The sequence below is a fragment of the Emys orbicularis genome, chromosome 2 (assembly GCF_028017835.1).
Source record: "Emys orbicularis isolate rEmyOrb1 chromosome 2, rEmyOrb1.hap1, whole genome shotgun sequence".
NCBI classification, from domain to species: Eukaryota; Metazoa; Chordata; order Testudines; family Emydidae; genus Emys; species Emys orbicularis.
The window spans coordinates 81,882,863-81,903,672 of NC_088684.1; the positions used below are offsets into that span (position 1 = coordinate 81,882,863).

At 41.8% G+C, this 20,810-nt stretch overlaps 1 protein-coding gene across 1 annotated transcript in view; it reads right to left on the reverse strand.

The window, feature by feature from the left end:
- TTC39C (tetratricopeptide repeat domain 39C) overlaps positions 1-15,095 on the reverse strand; it is a 69,496-nt gene extending 54,401 nt beyond the window's left edge. The window contains exon 1 of the mRNA XM_065399543.1: positions 15,002-15,095. Coding sequence (XP_065255615.1) covers positions 15,002-15,054 — 53 coding nt within the window. The 5' untranslated portion in view covers positions 15,055-15,095. The remainder of the gene's footprint in view (positions 1-15,001) is intronic.
- Between the last annotated feature and the right edge of the window lie 5,715 nt (positions 15,096-20,810).

Sequence of the window (20,810 nt, forward strand, 5' to 3'; positions counted from 1 at the left end):
TGAGAGGGAAATAAGAGACGAAAATAAGAACTGAAAAACCTACACTTCAAATACACATTATAGTCTGTTTGATATAACATTTGTAAATATAAACCCATATATATTTTATAATATAAATTTCTTGCTGTGGGGTTTTTCAAATAAATATACTAATATACAAAAACCAAAGAGGAAAACACACACTTCAAACAAACATTCTAGATAGTTTAATCTCCTGAATGTAATTGACAGGCAAACAAAGAGAGTAGCCACCAGAAATATCATTGTTATTTAGTATCTAAACTGTGCTCAACAGAGAACCTGTGTTACAGACTAGTAGAAACCAGTCACGCGCAGGGCCGGCTCCAGGCACCAGTGAAGGAAGCACGTGCCTAGGGCGGCACATGCTAAGGGGTGGCATTCCGTCCATTCTTGGAGCAGCACAGTCCGGGCGGCTTTTTTTTGGTTTGTTTGTTTTTTGCTTCAGCAATTCGGGCGGAAGTCCGAGCAGCTTTTTTTTTTTGCTTGGGGCGGCAAAAATGGTAGAGCCGACCCTGGTCACACGTTACGTGTGTTCCAGTGACGCTTCCACCTAAAACTCTTACTTAAATTCCAGTGACCTGCTTAAGTACTCTTCTGAGTATAGAGGCTTTCCTGAATTGGGGTCTTTATAGCAGTATGAGTAATTTTACACTAATCTGCAAGATATTAAATTATTAGTTTCTCAATGAGCAACCAGTACTTCTAGCCTCCCTCCCTCCCATTCATCCTGCATCAGATTAGAGACTTACAGCATTTTACCCATTCTCTCCAATTCTTTGCACTCACATAATTTCTACATTTTAATTTCATAATTTCTACCTTTTTTGTTTGGGTGGGTATTTTGCCCACCTCTTTGCCATGCCAATTCCTACAGCTGTTTCCAAAATGATCATTATCTAGTGGGTTTTCTCTTTATAGCAACACATCCTATCCATTGATATTTGTGCCTCCTAATCATCTTAATGTTGCCTGTCACTTCATTTTGCCGCATCCGTTAGTCTGGTTTCCTAGCCAGCAATGTGCATTAACATTGTTATCTTCACCTAAGCTTCTCCTGGAATTTAAGAGGAAAACACTGAACTAGAATGAAATGTGCATCAATATATGTTATTTTTTTTAAATAAGGTGGGGGGATGATTTTTTTCTTAAAGACATGAAGGGGAGTGAACATCTATCACCTTTAAACAATTTTCAAAGAGTTGCAGAGGGATTGTGCTACAGTAGTTTACTCTATTCCCCTTTCTTTTGTTTTTTTTCCAAAATAATCTTGTGAAGCTCATGTGGCTGTACATTTCTCAAGTGAACATAACACTAAAACTGCTTTAGCTCCACATTTCTTAAAACAGGAACTTATTGTAAGAAGTTATTACTTAAATTCCATGTTTTAAGATGAACATGTCAAGTAGTGAAAAAATCCAATAGCTGAATTGTCTTTGAGATCAATTACTGCAGTGAAATCATGCATTAAGTATGTTGGTAATCTCTTTCTAGGTGCTAAGCTAGTGATCAATAAGTCTTTAGTTCCTTAGATCTCATTTATCACCTTTCTTATGTAAAACAGTAGTATTACACCAATTCGCCTGCCCTTTGTTTGCTCAAATGCATTCTGTAAACATCAGTTATTTCTAAAGACTTCCCTGTGCTTTAGAAAAAGATATCTAAATCAATACTGCCACACTGGCTATTTTCTTTCTTCATCAGTTATTCTACTTAGGCAATTACTTTATTATAATAGATAATAGTTTACTTACAACATGTTATAAAAATCCTTACCCAGCTTGTTGAATGGAGGTGAAAAAAATTAGGTTGTATCAGTGCAGTAGATGATTTGTTAAGTAATATTTTGCAACATATTTACATTAAAGTCTACACAACTATAAACCTCAAAAACATGTTTCAAATTAAAGAAGTACAGAAACATGTTTGAAAATCCTTAACTATTACTTTGGATATCTAGCTGCAAGGCAGAAGGTGCTTATACAGTAAAATACTGTAAAAACAGGATGAACAAGTATTTGCATTATCTTAATGACAGTACTGCTGCTAGATGCCACAATACAATTATGCCAGTGTAGTTCATGTCACTATGGCTCTTAATATAGCTAATTTTGTTTCGGAGGAAAGAGAGGTGCTTGCTCTGCCCTTCCCTGATGTATGTATTTAACTCATATAATTAATGTTAATCAGAGTTTTAAGCATGGTTTGTGGAAAGAATAGAGCATTTGTCATAGAAAAATTGGAATTGAAGGGAAGAGGCAGAAGTGACCACCAATGTTTTCTTTTCATCATTCACTGTCTTCTCTCTTTTTCTACCCTTATTTTTCTTAAGCATATTCTACAATATTTAGAAATATGACATTTTTGAGACTTTCCTTTCAATCTAATATCCCAGGGGTCGGCAACGTTCGGCACGCGGCTCGCCACGGTAAGCACCCTGGCGGGCCGGGCCAGTTTTATTTACCTGCTGACGCGGCAGGTTCGGCCGATCGCGGCCCCCACTGGCCGCGGTTCGCCATCCCGGGCCAATGGGGGCGGTGAGGGCGAGCGATGTGCTGGCCGCGGCTTCTCGCCACCCCCAATGGCCCGGGACGGCGAACCGCGGCCAGTGGGGGCCGCGATCGGCCGAACCTGCCGCGTCAGCAGGTAAATAAAACTGGCCCGGCCCGCCAGGGTGCTTACCCTGGCGAGCCGCGTGCCGAACGTTGCCGACCCCTGTAATATCCTATACTTATCGCCATGCTCATCAAGAAGGGAAACCATGCCAGGCTTGATCAAACCCAGCTTTCCTAGGTTACATGTCCAATGCAGCTAGTTCCTACAGTCCTGGGATACTGTAGCAGGCACTATGATAATACCAATACTTAATCTTCTTTCCAACTTTACATTTAAAGAGTCCTTCCTTCAGATGTTGCCATATACTCTTCAGTCTTATCTCCATTTGCCCTCACTTTCGTAGTTTAAAAACCAGCTAGCAAAGAACTGATTTCATACTTCTGAGTTTACTAATACAAGCTACATAGACTAATAAGTAGTTCACAGCAGTGCCCTTTATTAACTTGTTTCTACTCTATGTTTTAAAACTATGTTTTAATGCAAGTCTCTGCTATTGAAGTAGTACGATTCTAAACTTACATAGAGGCCCATTTCTTCATGTGAATGACTACTGTAAATACTGCTTACTTCAGCAGTTCATTTTTAGTAATAGCAACTTTATATATTTATTTATTTACTTACTAATTTTATCTCCAATGCTTCAGGGGAGAGATCAAGACTACCCTTTCCCCCTCCTGCTTTAGTTTTAACTAGGAACAGTATTTTTGGAGGAATGGGGGCTTTAGGTGAAAATAATGCAACAATTAAGGCATTTTAAGAAATAAAGAGATCATAAAAATGAGATTTAGGTTTAGTGAAATTCATGTCTACGTGCCTCTGATGTGTGCACCACTATTTTTCCATTACCTGTGTACTCTATTGTTGTATGTTAAAATATTCTGTAAAGTATTTCATTTGGTTTTTATATGCAAGATTTGATAGCTCCTTACAGAAATTAAGTACTTTTGTAAATGTGGGTTTAATGCATGATAGCTTCAACAGAGTCTACACCCACTTTTAGACAGTATTTATATACAGTACCACATTATATGCAAGGATGTTACCACTCTCGAGTGTCAGTTGCCTCTGCAAAACAAGCGACAACTTGGGTAGCTGTAAAATCTGCAAGCCACTGCCAGAAAACAGTGAAAATTCAAGCCAGTGAGTGGCCTCCGGAATGGCCAACAGCATATCAACAGTGAAGCAGTACAGTAAGGCTACGTCTTCACTATGGGGGGAGGGGGTCGATTTAAGATACACAAATTCAGCTACGTGAATAGCGTAGCTGAATTAGACGTATCCGAGACGACTTACCCCGCTGTGAGGACAGCGGCAAATCGACCTCCGCGGCTCCCCCGTCGACGGTGCTTACTCCTACCTGCGCTGGTGGAGTACAAGCGTCGATTCGGGGATCGATTGTCACGTCCCGACGAGACGCGATAATTCAATCCCCGAGAGATCGATTTCTACCCGCTGATTCAGGCGGGTAGTGAAGACGTATCCTAAATGAGTAACTCTACAGTTGTGGAAGTTCACAGAATTCAATTTTTTAGGGTTTTAAGCCACCTCTTTTGTTATATGGATTTCAAGAGAATAGGACATATATTTATGTGCACATAATGCAGTACGTAGTGTCATTAGTCTTAAAACAAGAGTCCCTAGAATAATTTTGATAACTTCTCATTGCATTTGCTGTTTCGCCAAAGAAGCTGAAGGGAAGCTATTAACTTGTGGCAGCTATGTGGACTAAGTGTCTATTTTCATTCATTCAAGGTTATTTTTGAAACCTAATTGAGAGCTTCAAGTGTCTAGGTAAAAGTTCCTAGATTCTCTAAACGTGAATTTACCCCTTGATGAGGGGAGTTGAAGGATCAGCTTCCTTTAGCTAGCCCCTGCTCCTGGTAAGTTAAGGCCTGCTTTCCACCAGAATCTTCAAGCCACTTCTCTGGGTCTCTTCATAACAGAGGCACAATTAGGGCTCATCTCCCCCACCCTTGCAGGGGCATTGAGCTTCTCAGAGCCTGGTTCCCTAACATCCTTGCCCATGAAATTCTACACTTCTACCCCTCACCCCACTGTTCTTGTTGACAAAAACAAAAAACAAACAAAACTTCCTACTTTTCTCATTTCTGTATTTTCTGCTTAGTACGTCCCTCAATTTTGCACTTTTCCTCTGCCTCTCTTCCTACTGCTACAGGAGAGGGGTTTTTTTGTTTTTGTTTTTTGCTGCTCTGGGTGGCAGCTACCAATTCTAACCATCAAGGCCAGAAACCTTATCCTCCACATTGTTCTGATGTTGTTCAAAGTCAGCAGGACAAACGCAGGGGAAAAAAATAATTTGCTTTGTTTTGTTTTTAAACTCAAGTCTCGCTGATCAAGACTGTAAACCTCTGAACAGTCCCAACAAGAGCATACGTGTGTGTAAATGAGCAAGAATGACAGCTGCTAAATCATCAGTTACCTCAACAGATTGCCACCCCCCTTTTTTCCTGGAGCTTCAGAAAGGTTTCCAACTTTTTCCACAGCTGGTATTCCATGCCATGGAGTATAAATTGTCAAGAGATGAGAGATACTTCATCCTTCCCCAAAGAAATGAGCATGGATAATGAATCTGCAGGCCTCCCATCTCTTACCAGTCGAGTGATTAATAAAATGCACATGAAACCAAGATTTCATGTATGGTTTTTGAAATACTAGCACCATGTACATCTTTATTTTAAGACTTTTCCAGAAATCAGGAATTAAAAAAAACACCAACTCCCTGCTTCCACAAACACAAGTTCCAAAAGCTGCCATATTTTAGCTCAGCTCAAAATTTCAAGTAATATTCATGCAGCAATATTTAAGGACCTTTTTCCCCCTTGCTAATTTAGCAGTATCTAGAAATATATTCTAGAGTCTATTAGAATGTGACTGATGAGATTATGAAGTTGAAAAATAGGCTTATCAATGCATTCAAATAATGAAATAGCACCAGAAGATCACGAACAAAATACAAGATGTATCATCTGTTCCAGAAAATAATTTTAAATATGAAAACTAAACTAACAATGAAAATTAAAATATTATTCCTTCTAAACTTATGGATGGATTGGATAACACCTACTGACATATTTTCAAAATGGCAAACTAATAGTTAAGAATACAAAACATTCACAAACAAAATACATACATCTTTTTGGTCTGTTTAGCCAACAATGAATAATCCTTTGATTTTAATGTAGCTTGTGCAAATAGAAATATAATCTTAGAAAACAGACACATATGTACACTATTAAACACTTTATTCAATATTAGCTGTATTAGCAATTTCATGTCAGAATTAATGAGCTGAAAGATTTTGGTCTAATGACTAAGGACCTACTTGAAATGTGGGATGATTGTCAAAAAATTGCAGCTGAGTTGCGGACAAGCAATGGAAAATTGTGGAAAAGTAATAATGGACCTTATTATTACTGCAAATAATAATATCCATTATTACTTTTCTGTGATTTTTCCGCTGTCAGTTGCCTGGGGCTGTGAACGGGGGCCCAGAGCTGATAACGGGAACATGGGGGGGGGGGGGGGGGAGGGAACGGACTCCCAGCTGTCAGCCACGTGGGGCAGCCAGGGCTTTCACTGAGAGCCACACACACGGCGGGGCTCCTACCGTCAAAACTGCAGTGGAGGCCTAATATTGCAGAATCAGCAGTATCACCAGTTAAATAGGGCCTTACTAATGACATATTAATTGCAAACAGGAAATGTAGGATGCGTGTTTAATTTACACTTGCCTAATTAATTTTAAGTTTGTTTTAGTACTAGTTATAGAATATATCTTACATATACGCAATTGCTACTTTTCATGACCAGTAGATACCAAGGTAATTTATTGTATAGTCACAATAGTTAGCACTACTGTTTCCAGTGCTGGTCTTCAGATACCACTAGAACCTAGTTTCTGTAACATACATATGTTGACCAGTTGCAATAAATTGCATTGACAAGGTACATATCTCTCAGTTAACTTAGTAATGTACTGTGTATATTGCAGAAACAATCATCCTCCCACACATCAACACTGGATGAAAGACACGGACGTCATTCTTCTTTTAGTAAAAGCCACCTATGCAGAAAGAGAAAAACAGGAAGAATGAATTTTCACTCAAGCTAAAAATATCTTTAAAAAATTAAAGACATTTAACTTATTTGTTTGACAACTGGTCATTGTACTGACTCTTACCTTAAGTCTGAGAGAAGCTCTTTTTTTCTAACTCCTTTCTTCATTGCCACTGCAGTCTTCTCAATGGACAAAACCCCCATCATTCAGCTGTCACTGCTTTGAAGCTTTACGTTATCTTGAAACAATAAGTTTCTTCATGTTAAATCTTAGGCTTGGTCTACACTTACCCCCCAATTCGAACTAAGGTACGCAACTTCAGCTACGTGAATAACGTAGCTGAAGTTCGAAGTACCTTAGTTCGAACTTACCTCGGTCCACACGCGGCAGGCAGGCTCCCCCGTTGACGCCGCGGTTCCCCCGTCGACGCCGCGGTACTCCTCTCGTCTAGCTGGAGTACCGCAGTCGACGGCGATCACTTCCTGGTTCGACTTATCGCGTCCAGACAAGACGCGATAAGTCGAACCCAGAACTTCGATTCCCAGCCACCGAACTAGCGGCTGGGTGTAGACATACCCTTACAGATATCTTAAAATATAGCTGCAGTTTTTCTATTACTCACCCAGTGAAAATTCTGGTGTTTGTGCTTATAAGCTTTTACCTCATTTTCTGCAGTTCTACCTATGATGGTGTTCCAAAAGTCTCTCTTCAGCCTATCCCAAAAAGCATGCAGCAAGTCTCATATTTGTTTTGCTTCACTATCAATATGCCTTCCCCTCTTCACTTCATTCCCTAGTCTTGCAGTCTTCTATATTGTCACTTTAAAAAAATCTCAATTATATTCACTGCTATTATTGGGAGGGATAGCTCAGTGGTTTGAGCATTAACTGCTAAACCCAGGGTTGTGAGTTCAATCCTTGAGGGGGCCATTTAGGGATCTGGGGCAAAAATCTATCTGGGGATTGGTTCTGCTCTGAGCAGGGGGTTGGACTAGATGACCTCCTGAGGTCCCTTCCAACCCGGATATTGTATGATTGTAATTCGTCCTGTTTTTCTATTGCCATTTCTAAATATCTTGCTCTTTACCTTTTAGCCTGAGCTCTTTAGACTCCCTTCCCCTCTTTTTTTTATTTCATTTAAATAGCATTTCAACACTTAATCGATGCTTTATGTGCTCTTTTAAATTCAACTTCTGTTCTCTTCTGGAATGAAGAGTTTGATGCTTGTTTTTGTGGACTGTCCTTCTGTTACCCTTTCCCAGAATTACTAAACGATGTCATTATTACTGGGCTTTGTTTCTTCTTTTTTACTAGTTTTTAGACTACTATATTTAGATGCCTCAGAACATGTGACTTACAAAAATATTTGAAAAGAAGGATTAGAATGGTCCATGCTCTGTTCAAGGCAGTCATAAACTCACTACAACAGGTCTTTTCCTGTTGTAGGGATAGCTCAGTGGTTTGAGCATTGGCCTGCTAAACCCAGGGTTGTGAGTTCAATCCTTGAGGGGGCCACTTAGGGATCTGGGGCAAAATCAGTACTTGGTCCTGCTAGTGAAGGCAGGGGGCTGGACTCGATGATCTTTCAAGGTCCCTTCCAGTTCTAGGAGATGGGATATCTCCATTAATTTATTTTATTTATTTATTTCCATTTCTAACTACAATGGTCTGAATAATTAATCCAGAGACCACTAGCTCAAGGAATAAGCCAAACAGCAAGAGTACAGTGTTGCCACATCCTCCCACAAAAGCAGTGCCTTTGCGATTTAAAAGAATGAGATGTGTGTACTATACTTCATTGCAACATCAGCAATTTTACTTTTAAAAATATGTAATGAAGTAGAATTACAAACATCAGAGTTATGAACTGACCAGTCAACCACACACCTCATTTGGAATTGGAAGTACGCAATCAGGCAGCAGCAGAGACAACGCCACCCAAAAAAAAGCAAATACAGTACAGTACTGTGTGTGAGACGTTATCTGATAAAATATGACCATATAGATCGTTGTTGCTACCACTGTTATATAATTGCAACAAATCTGGTACAAAGTATGTCAAGTAAGGTGTCTATGGAGAGGTTATGATTTTCCAAATATGATTATGCTATTTGTATGCATGTATCATTTTTGTATCTGAAGTTATGGATATTAACTATGTACCTGTATTTCAAATGTTTGCTTATGTGGTAACATCCACAAGGTATTTAGCCCACACATCTTGAAGGGACTATTCAAGTTGAATGGCCCATCAAAGATCACTTAATTCACAATGGAAGACGCCTATCTACACTTAATTGACTTTCCTGTGAATGTTCTAACTGGAGTATGGGGGATGGCCTCTACTATCACTAAGCAAAGCATGCATGGACATGTGATTTGCCCATGTGACTCCGAACACAATCTTGTTCCTTGTAATTTTCCACAGTGAGAACAATGGGTTTCCCTTCACTTGGCAGAGGCTATAAAAGACCCTGGAAACATCTCCATTTTGCCTCTTTCCTGCCCAAATCTTTGGACTTATACTAATAGGAGCATTCTAACCAAGGGACTGAGGACCTTCCAATGATTTGGAAGCAACCAGAGACTTAACAAGCCAGCAGTTTATTTCATCACTGCTACAAGACTGAACCAAGAACTTTGCAATTGTTGTATGTATTTGATTCCTTTAACCAATTTTAACTTTCACCTTTCTTTCTTTTTATGAATAAACCTTTAGATATTAGATACTAAAGGATTGGCAACAGTGTGATTATTGGGTAAGATCTGAGTTATATATTGACCTGGATATGTGACTGGTCCTTTGGGATCAGAAAATCCTTTTGTTTGATTAAATTGATTTTAAATAACCACTCATCATTACATCTAGTGTATGGGTGTTGAATCCAGGACTGGAATACCTAAGGTGGCTGCATTTCTAACTTCTTGTTAGCCAGTGTAATGAGATAGAAGTTTACTTTTCTTGCTGGATTGGTACATCTTATGGGAGAATAACCACCAGTTTTTGCGTGTATCTGCCCTTTTTCCCAGCAGCTTGTCCTGAATTTGGTATTCTCCGTTGTGACCCACGGAGGCACGGTGACACTGTGTTAAACGTAAACGATTAAAAAAAATAAAGGGAAAGGAGCATTTTTCTTCTGCATAGTAAAGTTTCAAAGCTGTCTTACGTCAATGTTTAGTTGTAAACTTTTGAAAGAACTATAACGTTTTCTTCACAGTTATGAACATTTCAGAGTTAAAACAATCTCCATTCCCAAGGTGTTTGTAACTCTGAGGTTCTACTGTACTCATCTCACTTTTATTTTTAACCTTCTTTTCCTTTCTGTCTTTCTCCACTAGCTCCTTTCCACACTGATCATGATGCTGTTTTCCTGCATGTTCGTATGTCTTCTTCCTCTTTGCCGCTATCCCCTTAGACCTTCCCCCGCATTATGTTCTCTACATCCTGCCCTATATTCTCTTCACCCCATAAAGTTTCTCTATCACACTTTTCTTATTTCTTACATTTATCTTTCCCCACGCATGTACCTACAGCTTGAAAATTTTATCACAACGTATAGCAAAACGATTAAGGGCAACACCCAGGTGAGAAGCCAAATGTCTTGGAAAGGTTGCCGGATTCTTAACAAGGGGCTGTCACTGGACCCATATGGAGGCTTCATCTTTCGTGTCAGTGTCCAGTTAGGAGGAGTCAGAGTTGCAGAACCCTACTCTCTCCGCTGTGACTAGCAGAAGGGGAAAAGATCATTCTCTGTAAGCCTATCTGCTGCCGCAAGATTGGTACTCTGACACTCTCCTCTCACAGCCTTTGATTCTGGTACCCTTTTTCAACGACTAGATTTCCAGGTCTACTTCCATTGTTGCTTTCACAAGCACAAGAATAAAATTAACCTGTTTGTATTATTTTCAGTGTTGCTCAAAAAACTCTGAACAGCATCAGTGAAATCTGACAAAACTCCAGTGAGTTTTTATTCTCTGACAACCTGACAAAGGTACAGTAGAACCTCAGAGTTACAAATACCTCAGGAATGCAGGTTGTTTGTAACTCTGAAAAACACATTATGGTTGTTCTTTCAAAAGTTTACAACTGAACATTGACTAAGTAAGGTTTCAAAGCTGTATCATGCAGAAAAAAAAATGCTGTTTTCCCTTTTTTTAGTAGTTTAGGTTTAACATAGTACTGTACTGTGTTTTATTTAATCTATACTGCTGCCTGATTACATACACCTCTACCCCGATATAACGCGGTCCTCGGGAGCCAAAAAAAATCTTATCGCGTTATAGGTGAATTCGCGTTATATCGAACTTGCTTTGATCCGCCGGAGTGTACCGCCCCGCCCCCCCCCCGGAGCACTGTTTTACCGCGTTATATCCAAATTTGTGTTATATTGGGTCACGTTATATCGGGTAGAGGTGTACTTCCAGTTCCAAATGAGGTGTGTGGTTGACTGGTCAGTTTGTAACTCTGAGATTCTACTGTACAAGTACCCCAGAGAGGCACTGGAGCTGTCTGTCTGCAGAGTTAAGACAACATTTAATCAGTTTATATTTGGCTCATGGTTGTTTAGAAGGTTGTCGTGACAACCACTATGGCTAGAATTTAAGCTTTTATTTAAAAAAGTGTCTGTAGAAGTTGATAATATTCATCCAGGAAAGCTGCCTGTTCACTAACATCAAACTCATTTTTCAAGCCTCGATGATCATCCTCTGTCAGATGTGCTTTAACATATGGCAAGTCATAAGTTTTGTCCCAACAAGATGCCAATTAGTTTACAAAAGCAGTCATTCCAGTTGCAATTATTTGCATGACTTGACATGTGATAGATTAGTTCAACTGCCCAGTTTGTTTGGTCTACAAGTAGATATATATATATTTTTATATAGGCTGCTTACACAGAGACAAAAAAAGTTATTACTTTCTTGCTTAAATTTCTGTTCATAACACTGAGGAAAAATTAGCTTTCTTAGTAGTCAGTTCAGTGGTTCTCTACCAGGGCTACCCCTTGGGGGTACTCAGGTCTTCCAGAGGGTACATCAACTCATCTAGATATTTGCCTAATTTTACAATAGGCTACTTAAAAATCACTCACAAAGTCAGTACAAACTAAAATTCCATATAGACAATTACTACTTTATACTACTGTATATACTATACACTTAAATGTAAGTACAATATTTGTATTTCAATTAACTTATTTTATAATTATATGGCAAAAAAGAGAAAGTAAGCAATATTTCAGTAATGATGTGCTGTGACACTTTTGTATTTTTATGTCTGATTTTATAATCGAACAGTTTTTAAGTGAGGTGAAACGCAAGACAAATCAGACTCCTGACAGGGGTACAGTAGTCGGGAAAGGTTGAGAGCCACTGAGTTAAAGGGAATATCCACTGAGATCCAACACTGTATTACTGGGTAATATGCAGGGAGGTCCAGTTAGGATTTCATTCCCAATCCAATTTTCCCTCCTTAAGAATTGAATTATGGTCAGTTTTCAAATATATGCAGAATTAAAAGCTCATGCGGTTTTTTTTTGGGGGGGGGGGAATGCAAGGAGGGAGGGAAGAGGGCCACATGTGCTGTAGGTAGGAGGGAGGAAGCAAGAAAAATTCAGACTGATTTGGGATGATGTACTCAGTGGCACATCTACACTGTCACCATGTTCCCATAAACTGATTATGAATTTATGATTACAGACCTGAATTAATATGCTTCATGGGATCTTTCAGGAGCCAAGTGAGGAAAGAAATGAGATGAAATAGTTTCATTTCTGAAGAGCAATTTTAAACTAGTTAGTGAAGTCAAAGCATTTGCAGCATAATTAAATTTTCAAATAACCCTAGAGAGTTTCCATAAGGAACACTGATTTCTGCTTCACTCTTTCTGAAATCAATCCATTTTCAGAAGCCATTTGAAAATGACATAGGCCAGTTTCAAAAGCTTAAACTAGCTGGATGAAGAGGGCTATAAAACAATTCATACCATAGGTAAAATACATATTTGACGAAACATGCATAAATTAATATGCAAAATGCACATTCTTCCAAACAGCTTTCTGAGTGTCACTGATGTCAATAAGATTAACATCTGTCTCTAAATGTGACAAACTGCAGGTCTCAATGCGGCAAGAAGCTGTTCTTTGGAAGAGCACTCCCAATTAGGAGCTATTTCTAAGACTTTACTTTCAAGCACAAAAGGATAAAAATATATTGCTAAATGACTGATAGCTACTTGGAAGTTAATGATGTTTCTTCGGTTCTGGTTAGCAAGAACATATCTGACACAAACATACAAAAGAGGAAAACAGTCTGCAAAGTTAAACACAAATTATATCTTATGCCTAAACTATCTTATCTCTAGGCTGGAAATCTACAGTTTATGGTTGAACAGTCAGCCTTGGACATTTTCTCCCATTTTCATCTCTACATGAAGTTCTGATCACTTAAATTATTCAGGAACAAAATATTTCAAAAGATCTGGACTTTTGCAGTTAAAGTTGCAACTAGGCCAGTGATTTTTAACCTATGAATCATTACACCACTTATAATCCATTTTCAGATAAATCAGATTTGACCAGCTGCTCACAATTAGTCCTCAAGTGTCAAAATTAACTATGGCATGGAATCATGAGACACCTCATTTTAAGCCCAAGGGGAAACAGATTGAGACAGCTGAGGAGGGCCATTTCAGTCACTGAATATAGGTTCATAATATGAACAAGACTGATAAACTATGATCCAGGCAAATATGGTTTATTAAAATAGTCTAGGTAACTTGATTTTCCCTTTGATATTTACACTGTAATAATCAATTTATAATAACGAGAAAACTAAATCAACAGATTTTATGAAAGATTTCAGAAACAAAAGGTTCCCTGTAACAAGATGAACAATCTGCTGAACATGCAATTATTAATACATACAAATTTTGAAACAGGAGCATAGTAAAAACTATTTTTAATATCCTAGTTTTTTTAGTTCTTAAGTCATCACTTCCCTCTCCACCGAAAATAGTTTTATTTGTAGCAAATTTAATTTTTATAAATGAAAAAAATAAGGAAGGCTTTGAAGTACTTGCAATAACACCAACACAGACTTGTTTTTAACTCAATTTAGGTCTTAAATGAATATTCTGCTGTAGAGACAATAGCACTGTGATGCATATAAATTTAGAAAACAACACCTATAATGCCAGAGCTCCAGCCATTATGGAAAGAGTTAATTCTTCTCAACTATGCAGGAAACTTAACTATATTAAAATTAGTGTAGTCATAGACTAATCTCTGCTGTTACAACTATATTCAAGTAATTTCTAGAAAGTGATCTTTTCCTTTATCTAGATACAACACATGGTACAGATTGTCTAGTTATTTTATGGCTTCATCACAGTAGCATTCAAGTTACCCCCTGTCACTATCTAGTCTCTCAGTCCAACTCACTCACTCACATATAAGCTTAAAAAGCTAAAAATCTTCAGGATGTTTTCATTGGAAGACACAAGAATATTAAGCAAATCTTATTGTTTATTCTTCTGTGCACATGCACAACTACTCATCAGTATTTGTGAGATTTACAAGTGCCCATCAAGGAAAGGTAAATTCCCCTGGTTTTTAGATTAAAAAAAAAAAAAAAGGTGGTTCGCCTCTGTCAAATCAGGTGATACAGACTAACAGTTTGCAAAAATCACATATTGAAATGTTTCCCTAGAGTTAAGATTTATTAACAGAAATCTGTGAATCCTCACTTCTCATGCAATGCTGGGACCTGTTTAAGAGTCAGAGGCAATCTTTTTCTTGCAGAGTAATTCGGGGAACAAAATGTAACGCCAAGCGGTTAATCTGCCCTAGGGAACTGAGAGAAAAGCCTGACGGCATCACAAAACCACCTCCTGCCGTAACCGTTTGCACGAGGAAGTGCTCTGGCAGCCCGACACCCGCCATGTGGATGGATGTTCGCCTCTCCCTCTACCTCTGCGTGCGGCTGTCCACGCTGCGTGGGAAGAACTGAGCGGGCTTCGCACACGCACCGCGGGGGAGGCGGAGAGCGCCACGCCGCCCGGGGGGGACAGAGACATGAGCCGGAGCAGGTGTCGGTGGGGAAGCCGAGGGGCTTGGGCCGCTAGTGCAGGTGCAGAGCCGGGTCAGAGCCGGGGCGGCTCGGGCCAGCGGGAAGCGGTACCCGGCGGAGACCGGGGGGCAGCAGCCCCTGCGCTTGGAGCCCGGCTCTGCGGGGAGGGGACGCGGGGCGGGAGGCAGGTGCAGGGACGCCCGGCGGAGGAGGGGGCTGGTACCGGTATTTCCTGAAGAGCTGGTCGGACTCGCGGAAGCCGTTGTTCAGCAGCATGTTGATCCCGGCCAGCGCCAGCTCCGCGTCCTCGATGGGCAGCGGCGACTCCTCGTCCTCCAGCGGCGGCAGCGGCTGCTGCGACCCGGCCATGGCGGCGAGACCGAGCCGGCTCCCCGCGCTCCTGTCACCTCCGCCGGGATGGAGGCGGGAGGGGAGGGGAGCCGGCCGGCCGGCGGCGCCGCGTACGAGAGAGGAGGTGGAGCCTGGGCCGCTCCCTCGCTGTGGTGCCCGCTGCGGTGCCGAGCCTGCTCACGCACCCCCTGCTCTACGGCAAAGACGTTGATAATGCGCATGCGCGATAGACCTGCGCGTGGGCGACGAAGCTGTTGCCCTTGCCGCCTACCCGCTTTTGCTGCTGCAGCCGCCGGGCCGGAGGTGGAACGGGGCTGGAGGGGCCGCGCGGCGGCTGCCGCTGGGCGCGCGCGGGGCTCACGAGCGCCGAGAGGGGCCAAGCCGGGGAGAGGGGCCGCGAGGGCAGCATCGCTGCCAGGCCCAGCGGCGGGGCGCTGGGAAGGGCTGGGCTCGGTCCAACTCCCTCCGCCAGTTCCCAGCCTGGGGTGCAGCCAGCGGCTGCGTGGAGCGATAGCGAACTGTGCCCGCAAAGCGCAGAGCTGGGCGACACGGGTGTCCCGTGCCCCTCCAAATGGGTCCCGAGTCCGCAGTGATCGACCACCAGCTTGGGAGGATAAGCAGGAGGATTTGGGACGCAGTCTGCAAAGGGATCCGTACAGAAGGGCCCTTAACTGCACAGTCAGAGGAACCTGAAGAAGAGCTCTGTGTCGCCCCAAAGCTTGTCTCTCTCCCCAACACAAGTTGGTCCAATACAAAATATTACCTCACCCACCTTGTCCCTCCAGAATCCCACCCATGCACAGTGAGGGGTGGCAGGCTTGTATTCCACTAGGCCGCTTACAAGTACAAAACTGCAATTGTACACATAGTGGGTTTTAAGCATTTTCATCCTGGAATGCACAAGAGAATGTCTCATGGACCAGCTCCCTTCCACACAACTGAAATCCCCCCCTCCCAGCAAACTTCCTCAAAATATTAATTCTGTGGACTCCAGTGCACAGGCTGGGTTGGAGGTTTTTTGGAGGGGGATGGGGCAGGAGTCCCATGTACAGGGTAGGAGGGAGTTTGTACCTAGAGCTTTTCTGAGTTTCCTTCCTCACCCTTTGCATTTTCTCATGTCCTTCTCTCAACACTCCCTCTCTTCACTGCATTGGTGCACATAGCACATGCAGCAGTATGAGTGCTCTCCGGCTGCACAGCTAGCAGAAGAGCTATTAATAGTTCCGAGTCCTTGTGCAGAATCCTCTGTTTCCCTCATGTGAGACATAGTGTCTCAGGCTGCAGCAGCTGAACCCCCAGAGCTGGGTAGCGGGGAAGCTCAGCCTTTCCTTTCTCTGCATTGCAGCGTTCACTTTTCATTGCATTTTTAATTTCATTTTTTAAAATGATTTTACTGCTGGTGAAAGAGGGTGAATTCACTGCCTTACAGACTGAAGGTTTTTGGTTTTTCCTAGCGCAATGCCTTTGCAGCTCTCCCTATGCCCTTCTGCCAATGGGCACCACTAATATGAGTTTACCCCACCACTCACTAGGGGTGCTGAGAGCCATTGAACCAAACTGTAAACCTTGTATATAATAGAAACCACTTCAAGCCAGGGGGTGTGGCAGCATCCCTAGTTCCAGCACCTATGCCTCTCACCAGTGTACCTACCAGTGGTAATGGGAACTTCCCCCTGAAGTTGAATGTAAAGGCTAACGTCCATGCAAGAGCAGCCCTTTTTTTAGTTTCATGTAAATCCAAATCATGCAGATCATTGAGTGAGCTATGGACAAGTGTACTACCATAAAGGTATCAATCCTAACCCAAAAAATTATAATTTAACACAACTGTTAACCCCCCCCCCCACCACCACCACCACCACCACCACCACCACCTTCCCTAAACAAGAGACTGTTCTTCCTGGATTCAGTTTTGTTAAGATACAAGACGCCACCATCTTCACAGTCCTGAAACCCTCCAAGAAATTTGAGTGGAGCAAAATACAAATCTGTTTATCTTCAGGGTAGGTACAGAACGAGGAAAAGGCAGCTCTACGGTATGCTTTTTGGTTTCCCTTACACCTAGAAGGGATGGGATCGAGGCAGCATCACCGCCCCTCAACCTGGTGTAAAATAACACTGACCAAGTTAGAATCACACTCTGAGGTGTGATTCTGGGGGCAGCCACGTGACCATGCAATCAGTAAGTCCAAGAAGAAATGCAGAAATACATGGTCTGTGGGTTTCCTGACAGCTACAGATATTGAAGGCTAATCCCTCTGCCACTGAGAAGCAAACAGCCACCCCTCTATTTCCTAAATTCATAACCCAATAACTTTAGCATAGGGTCCTGTGTTATAGAATATCAGGGTTGGAAGGGACCTCGGGAGGTCATCTAGTCTAAACCCCCTGCTCAAAGCAGGACTAATCCCCAGACAGATTTTTACCCCAGATCCCTAAATGGCCCCCTCAAGGATTGAGCTCACAATGCTGGGTTTAGCAGGCCAATGCTCAAACCACTGAACTATCCCTCAGTGTTCATCACTATTGTTCTGTGGATCCAGTGTGTAAGGAGCTTGGAATCCTTGCAGTTTTGTCTCCAGACCTAGCTTCTCTAGACCATTTTGGCAGAGCTACTACTGCTAATCTATGTTCTGTACCAAATGCTGTTGTTACTACTCAGCAACCAGTTGTCTATCTTACAGTTAGGAAATAAATTACCACTTCAGAAAAGTATAAGTCTATGGAATAGTTTTGCAGCATAAGACTGCATTTCACTCGTACAAGGAGAAATGTAATCTATTTAAAATCAGTGATAGGGCAATGTGACTTTTGCAGTGTGAGTTTTACTGCCTATTAGCCATAGTTTTATAGTGCCTCTATTATAAACTGCATTTCAGCTCTTCAGTGCAGAGCAGATCAGCAGTTGAGATCAGCAATGCTGCAAGTTGCATTGTGTGTTGCATAGTGATAAGGGCTTTAGCAGATCTGAGGATGGATTAAGGTTGCTGATTCAGTTTACAAGATGGGCTGTGGTAATAAGAAAACCTAACTGAACAGAGCAACATATGGGATTTGTACTGGTTAATGTGTCCTTTCCACCCCACCTTCCCCCTAAACCACCACTCATTCTTAATGTCACTTTAGTAGTTCATAACGTATGAAGTGCATTTGTACAGCATTATTCTTTTTAAAGAGTGTTTTATTACTAATTAATTATTCCTCAATACACCTCTTTGTAGCAATGTAGCATTATTATCCCTTTTTCAGAAACAGAGAAGATACACATCCATCGTTGCATCATTTTCATCTTACTTTGAAGATTTCTAATGCTACCATGCATTTGAAGTAAATTTTATAAATAACTGTCAATGAAACATTGATTTTTAGGAAAAGGATCTCAGAAAACTGGAAGAGAAATACATTTTATCAGAAGTTGGACTTATTTTATTTTTGCATAGCTCAAGTCCCACATATCCTGTTTTTGAACCTTGAGGTCAGTCTAATAAACTTTTCTTACATTCTAGTAACTGATCACAAATGAACTCTAAACAGAACTAAAACTTCCTTCCAACTGTCGGACCAACATTTTTCAAGGTCAGTAAAATTCATGGGGCAAACAAGAATTGTACTCTTTAATTAAGTAGCCACAATTTTCACTCTAGCTTCCAGGATAGCTTATTTAAAAAAAGGATGCTAGCTACATTATTCATATCCTTTAAGAGCTATGAGACTGATTTACAACTATCGTGTGTAGTAGAGGAGAATCAGAGTGGTAGCTTATTACACTCACTTTGTAAATGTCTGTTGTCACACTTCAGGGGAGCTGTATCTTTGACCCCACATTCAGACTATCTGTGGACACCCCTTTAAAGTGACAGGCCTGCACTTGTGGAACCCTTCTGCCAGGTGTTGACAGCAGCAGAAAAGGTTGGGTTCATTTTCTAAGGGCTTTCTTGAAGACTTAACTAACTCCAGCTTGAGCCACCACCCAAAAACCTAGGAAATTACATTTACCACCATAGGCATCATCACAGTTGCCAGGAGGACTGAAGTTGGGACTCCTGTTAAAGCCCGCTATGGGGTTGGAGTCTTGCCTCAGAGAATTTGTGGCTTTATTAATATCTGGGTTTCCCAAGTTTATTCTGTTGTATTCTGCCCTCTTTCTCACCTTAATAAAGTTCTCTTTGTTTTAACCCCTAGACTCAGTGCCTACAAGTTGGGAAGTACTGTATATTGCCCAATGTGGCTGGTGCAGTCTAGCCATTTCTCTCCTCCTCACTCACAGTTAGTTGACCTGGGTTGGAAAACTCCAAGCACGCTGGCAGTCCAGTGCTGCCTGGACTACACTGGGAACTCTACCATCTAACCCAGCTGGAGTATTTCAGCTTTAATTGCATGGTAGGGAGGTCCACACCAGAGTCTCTTGGGTTGGCTGCTGCTGTCTCTGCAGCATCAACCCAAACTGCCACAGCTCTGCTCCAGCCACTGCTGCTCTGCACCATCTATCACTTTGAAAGCGCCGCTGCTGCTCTGCATCATCTGTTGCCTCAGAGCTTCCACCACGGCTCGGTACCATCCACTGCCTCAAAGCCACCCTCAGCTCTGTACCATGCACTGCTCTGTAGCCGTCTCAGCTCAGTCCTTTTAGAAGGACCAGTACCATCTAGGAACCTTAACTGAGTCCTCATCACCAGAGAGGCACACCCAACAAAAGACAGAAGATGTTTTCCTTCTTTTCAGCTCTGTCCAGGCTCACTTACCCAAATATGCATGACAGCAGTCTCAGTGAGGGTGACCCCAGGCATATGCAACGTTGACATCTAGTCCTTGTATTTCCCCAACAAGATCAGTAACATTTAATTGCTCCCAAACTCAAAGTTTAACTGTACTTTTACCAAAATGCCCCAAACTATCATACCTATTCAATCAATTCCCTTTGCCCTCCAACAGATGTTGGCAGAGAGCCTCCTCCCCCGTGGAGCCCCTGCTCATCTGGAGTCTTAAGCAGCTCTCAGCCATTCTTCTCCCATTTCACCAATGGGTTACAATAGAGAGCTCTTTATTCTCTAACATTTCAGACCACAGGACTTACATTGATACTTCTCTCAGAAAGGAATTCTACAGTTCACCCCACTCTTAAACCAGGTCCCCCTGTCAGAATAACTGTGTTTACCACCCTTGTTTCTTCAGGAGATCCTACTGGGTTTTGGCACCTACTATAGACTTCCCTCTAGGAGCTGTGAACAGTATGAAAATGCAGTGACAGTTCAAAACAAAGTGTTATTTATTTAACCATAGGCCTACATGCATACTATCTTACCTAAGCCTTAGCCTTGCCTTGCAAATTTAGTAAGTCACTCTTGTCCTAGGCACTCCCAAGCACTGGGGCTGGGTGAGATGGTCTGCACTCCTGCGGCTGCTGCCTCTGTCTGTCTGACCCTCAGTCAGCATCTCCACCTCTGTGTTCACGGGCCATTTTTATCCATTTCCAAGCTCCCTTTTCTGTCCTGGGACACCTGAACCTGGGGTATCCAGTTTATGTATCTCATCAGCCGTCCAGCAGTGGTTTCACTGTTTTGTCCATTTAAACACTTTAACTTTTCCCCCCATGTAGCAGACAACATGATAGTAATCACATAAACAGAGGTACACACAGTATTTATAAAAAAATAATACAGATATCTCCCATGGTCTTCACA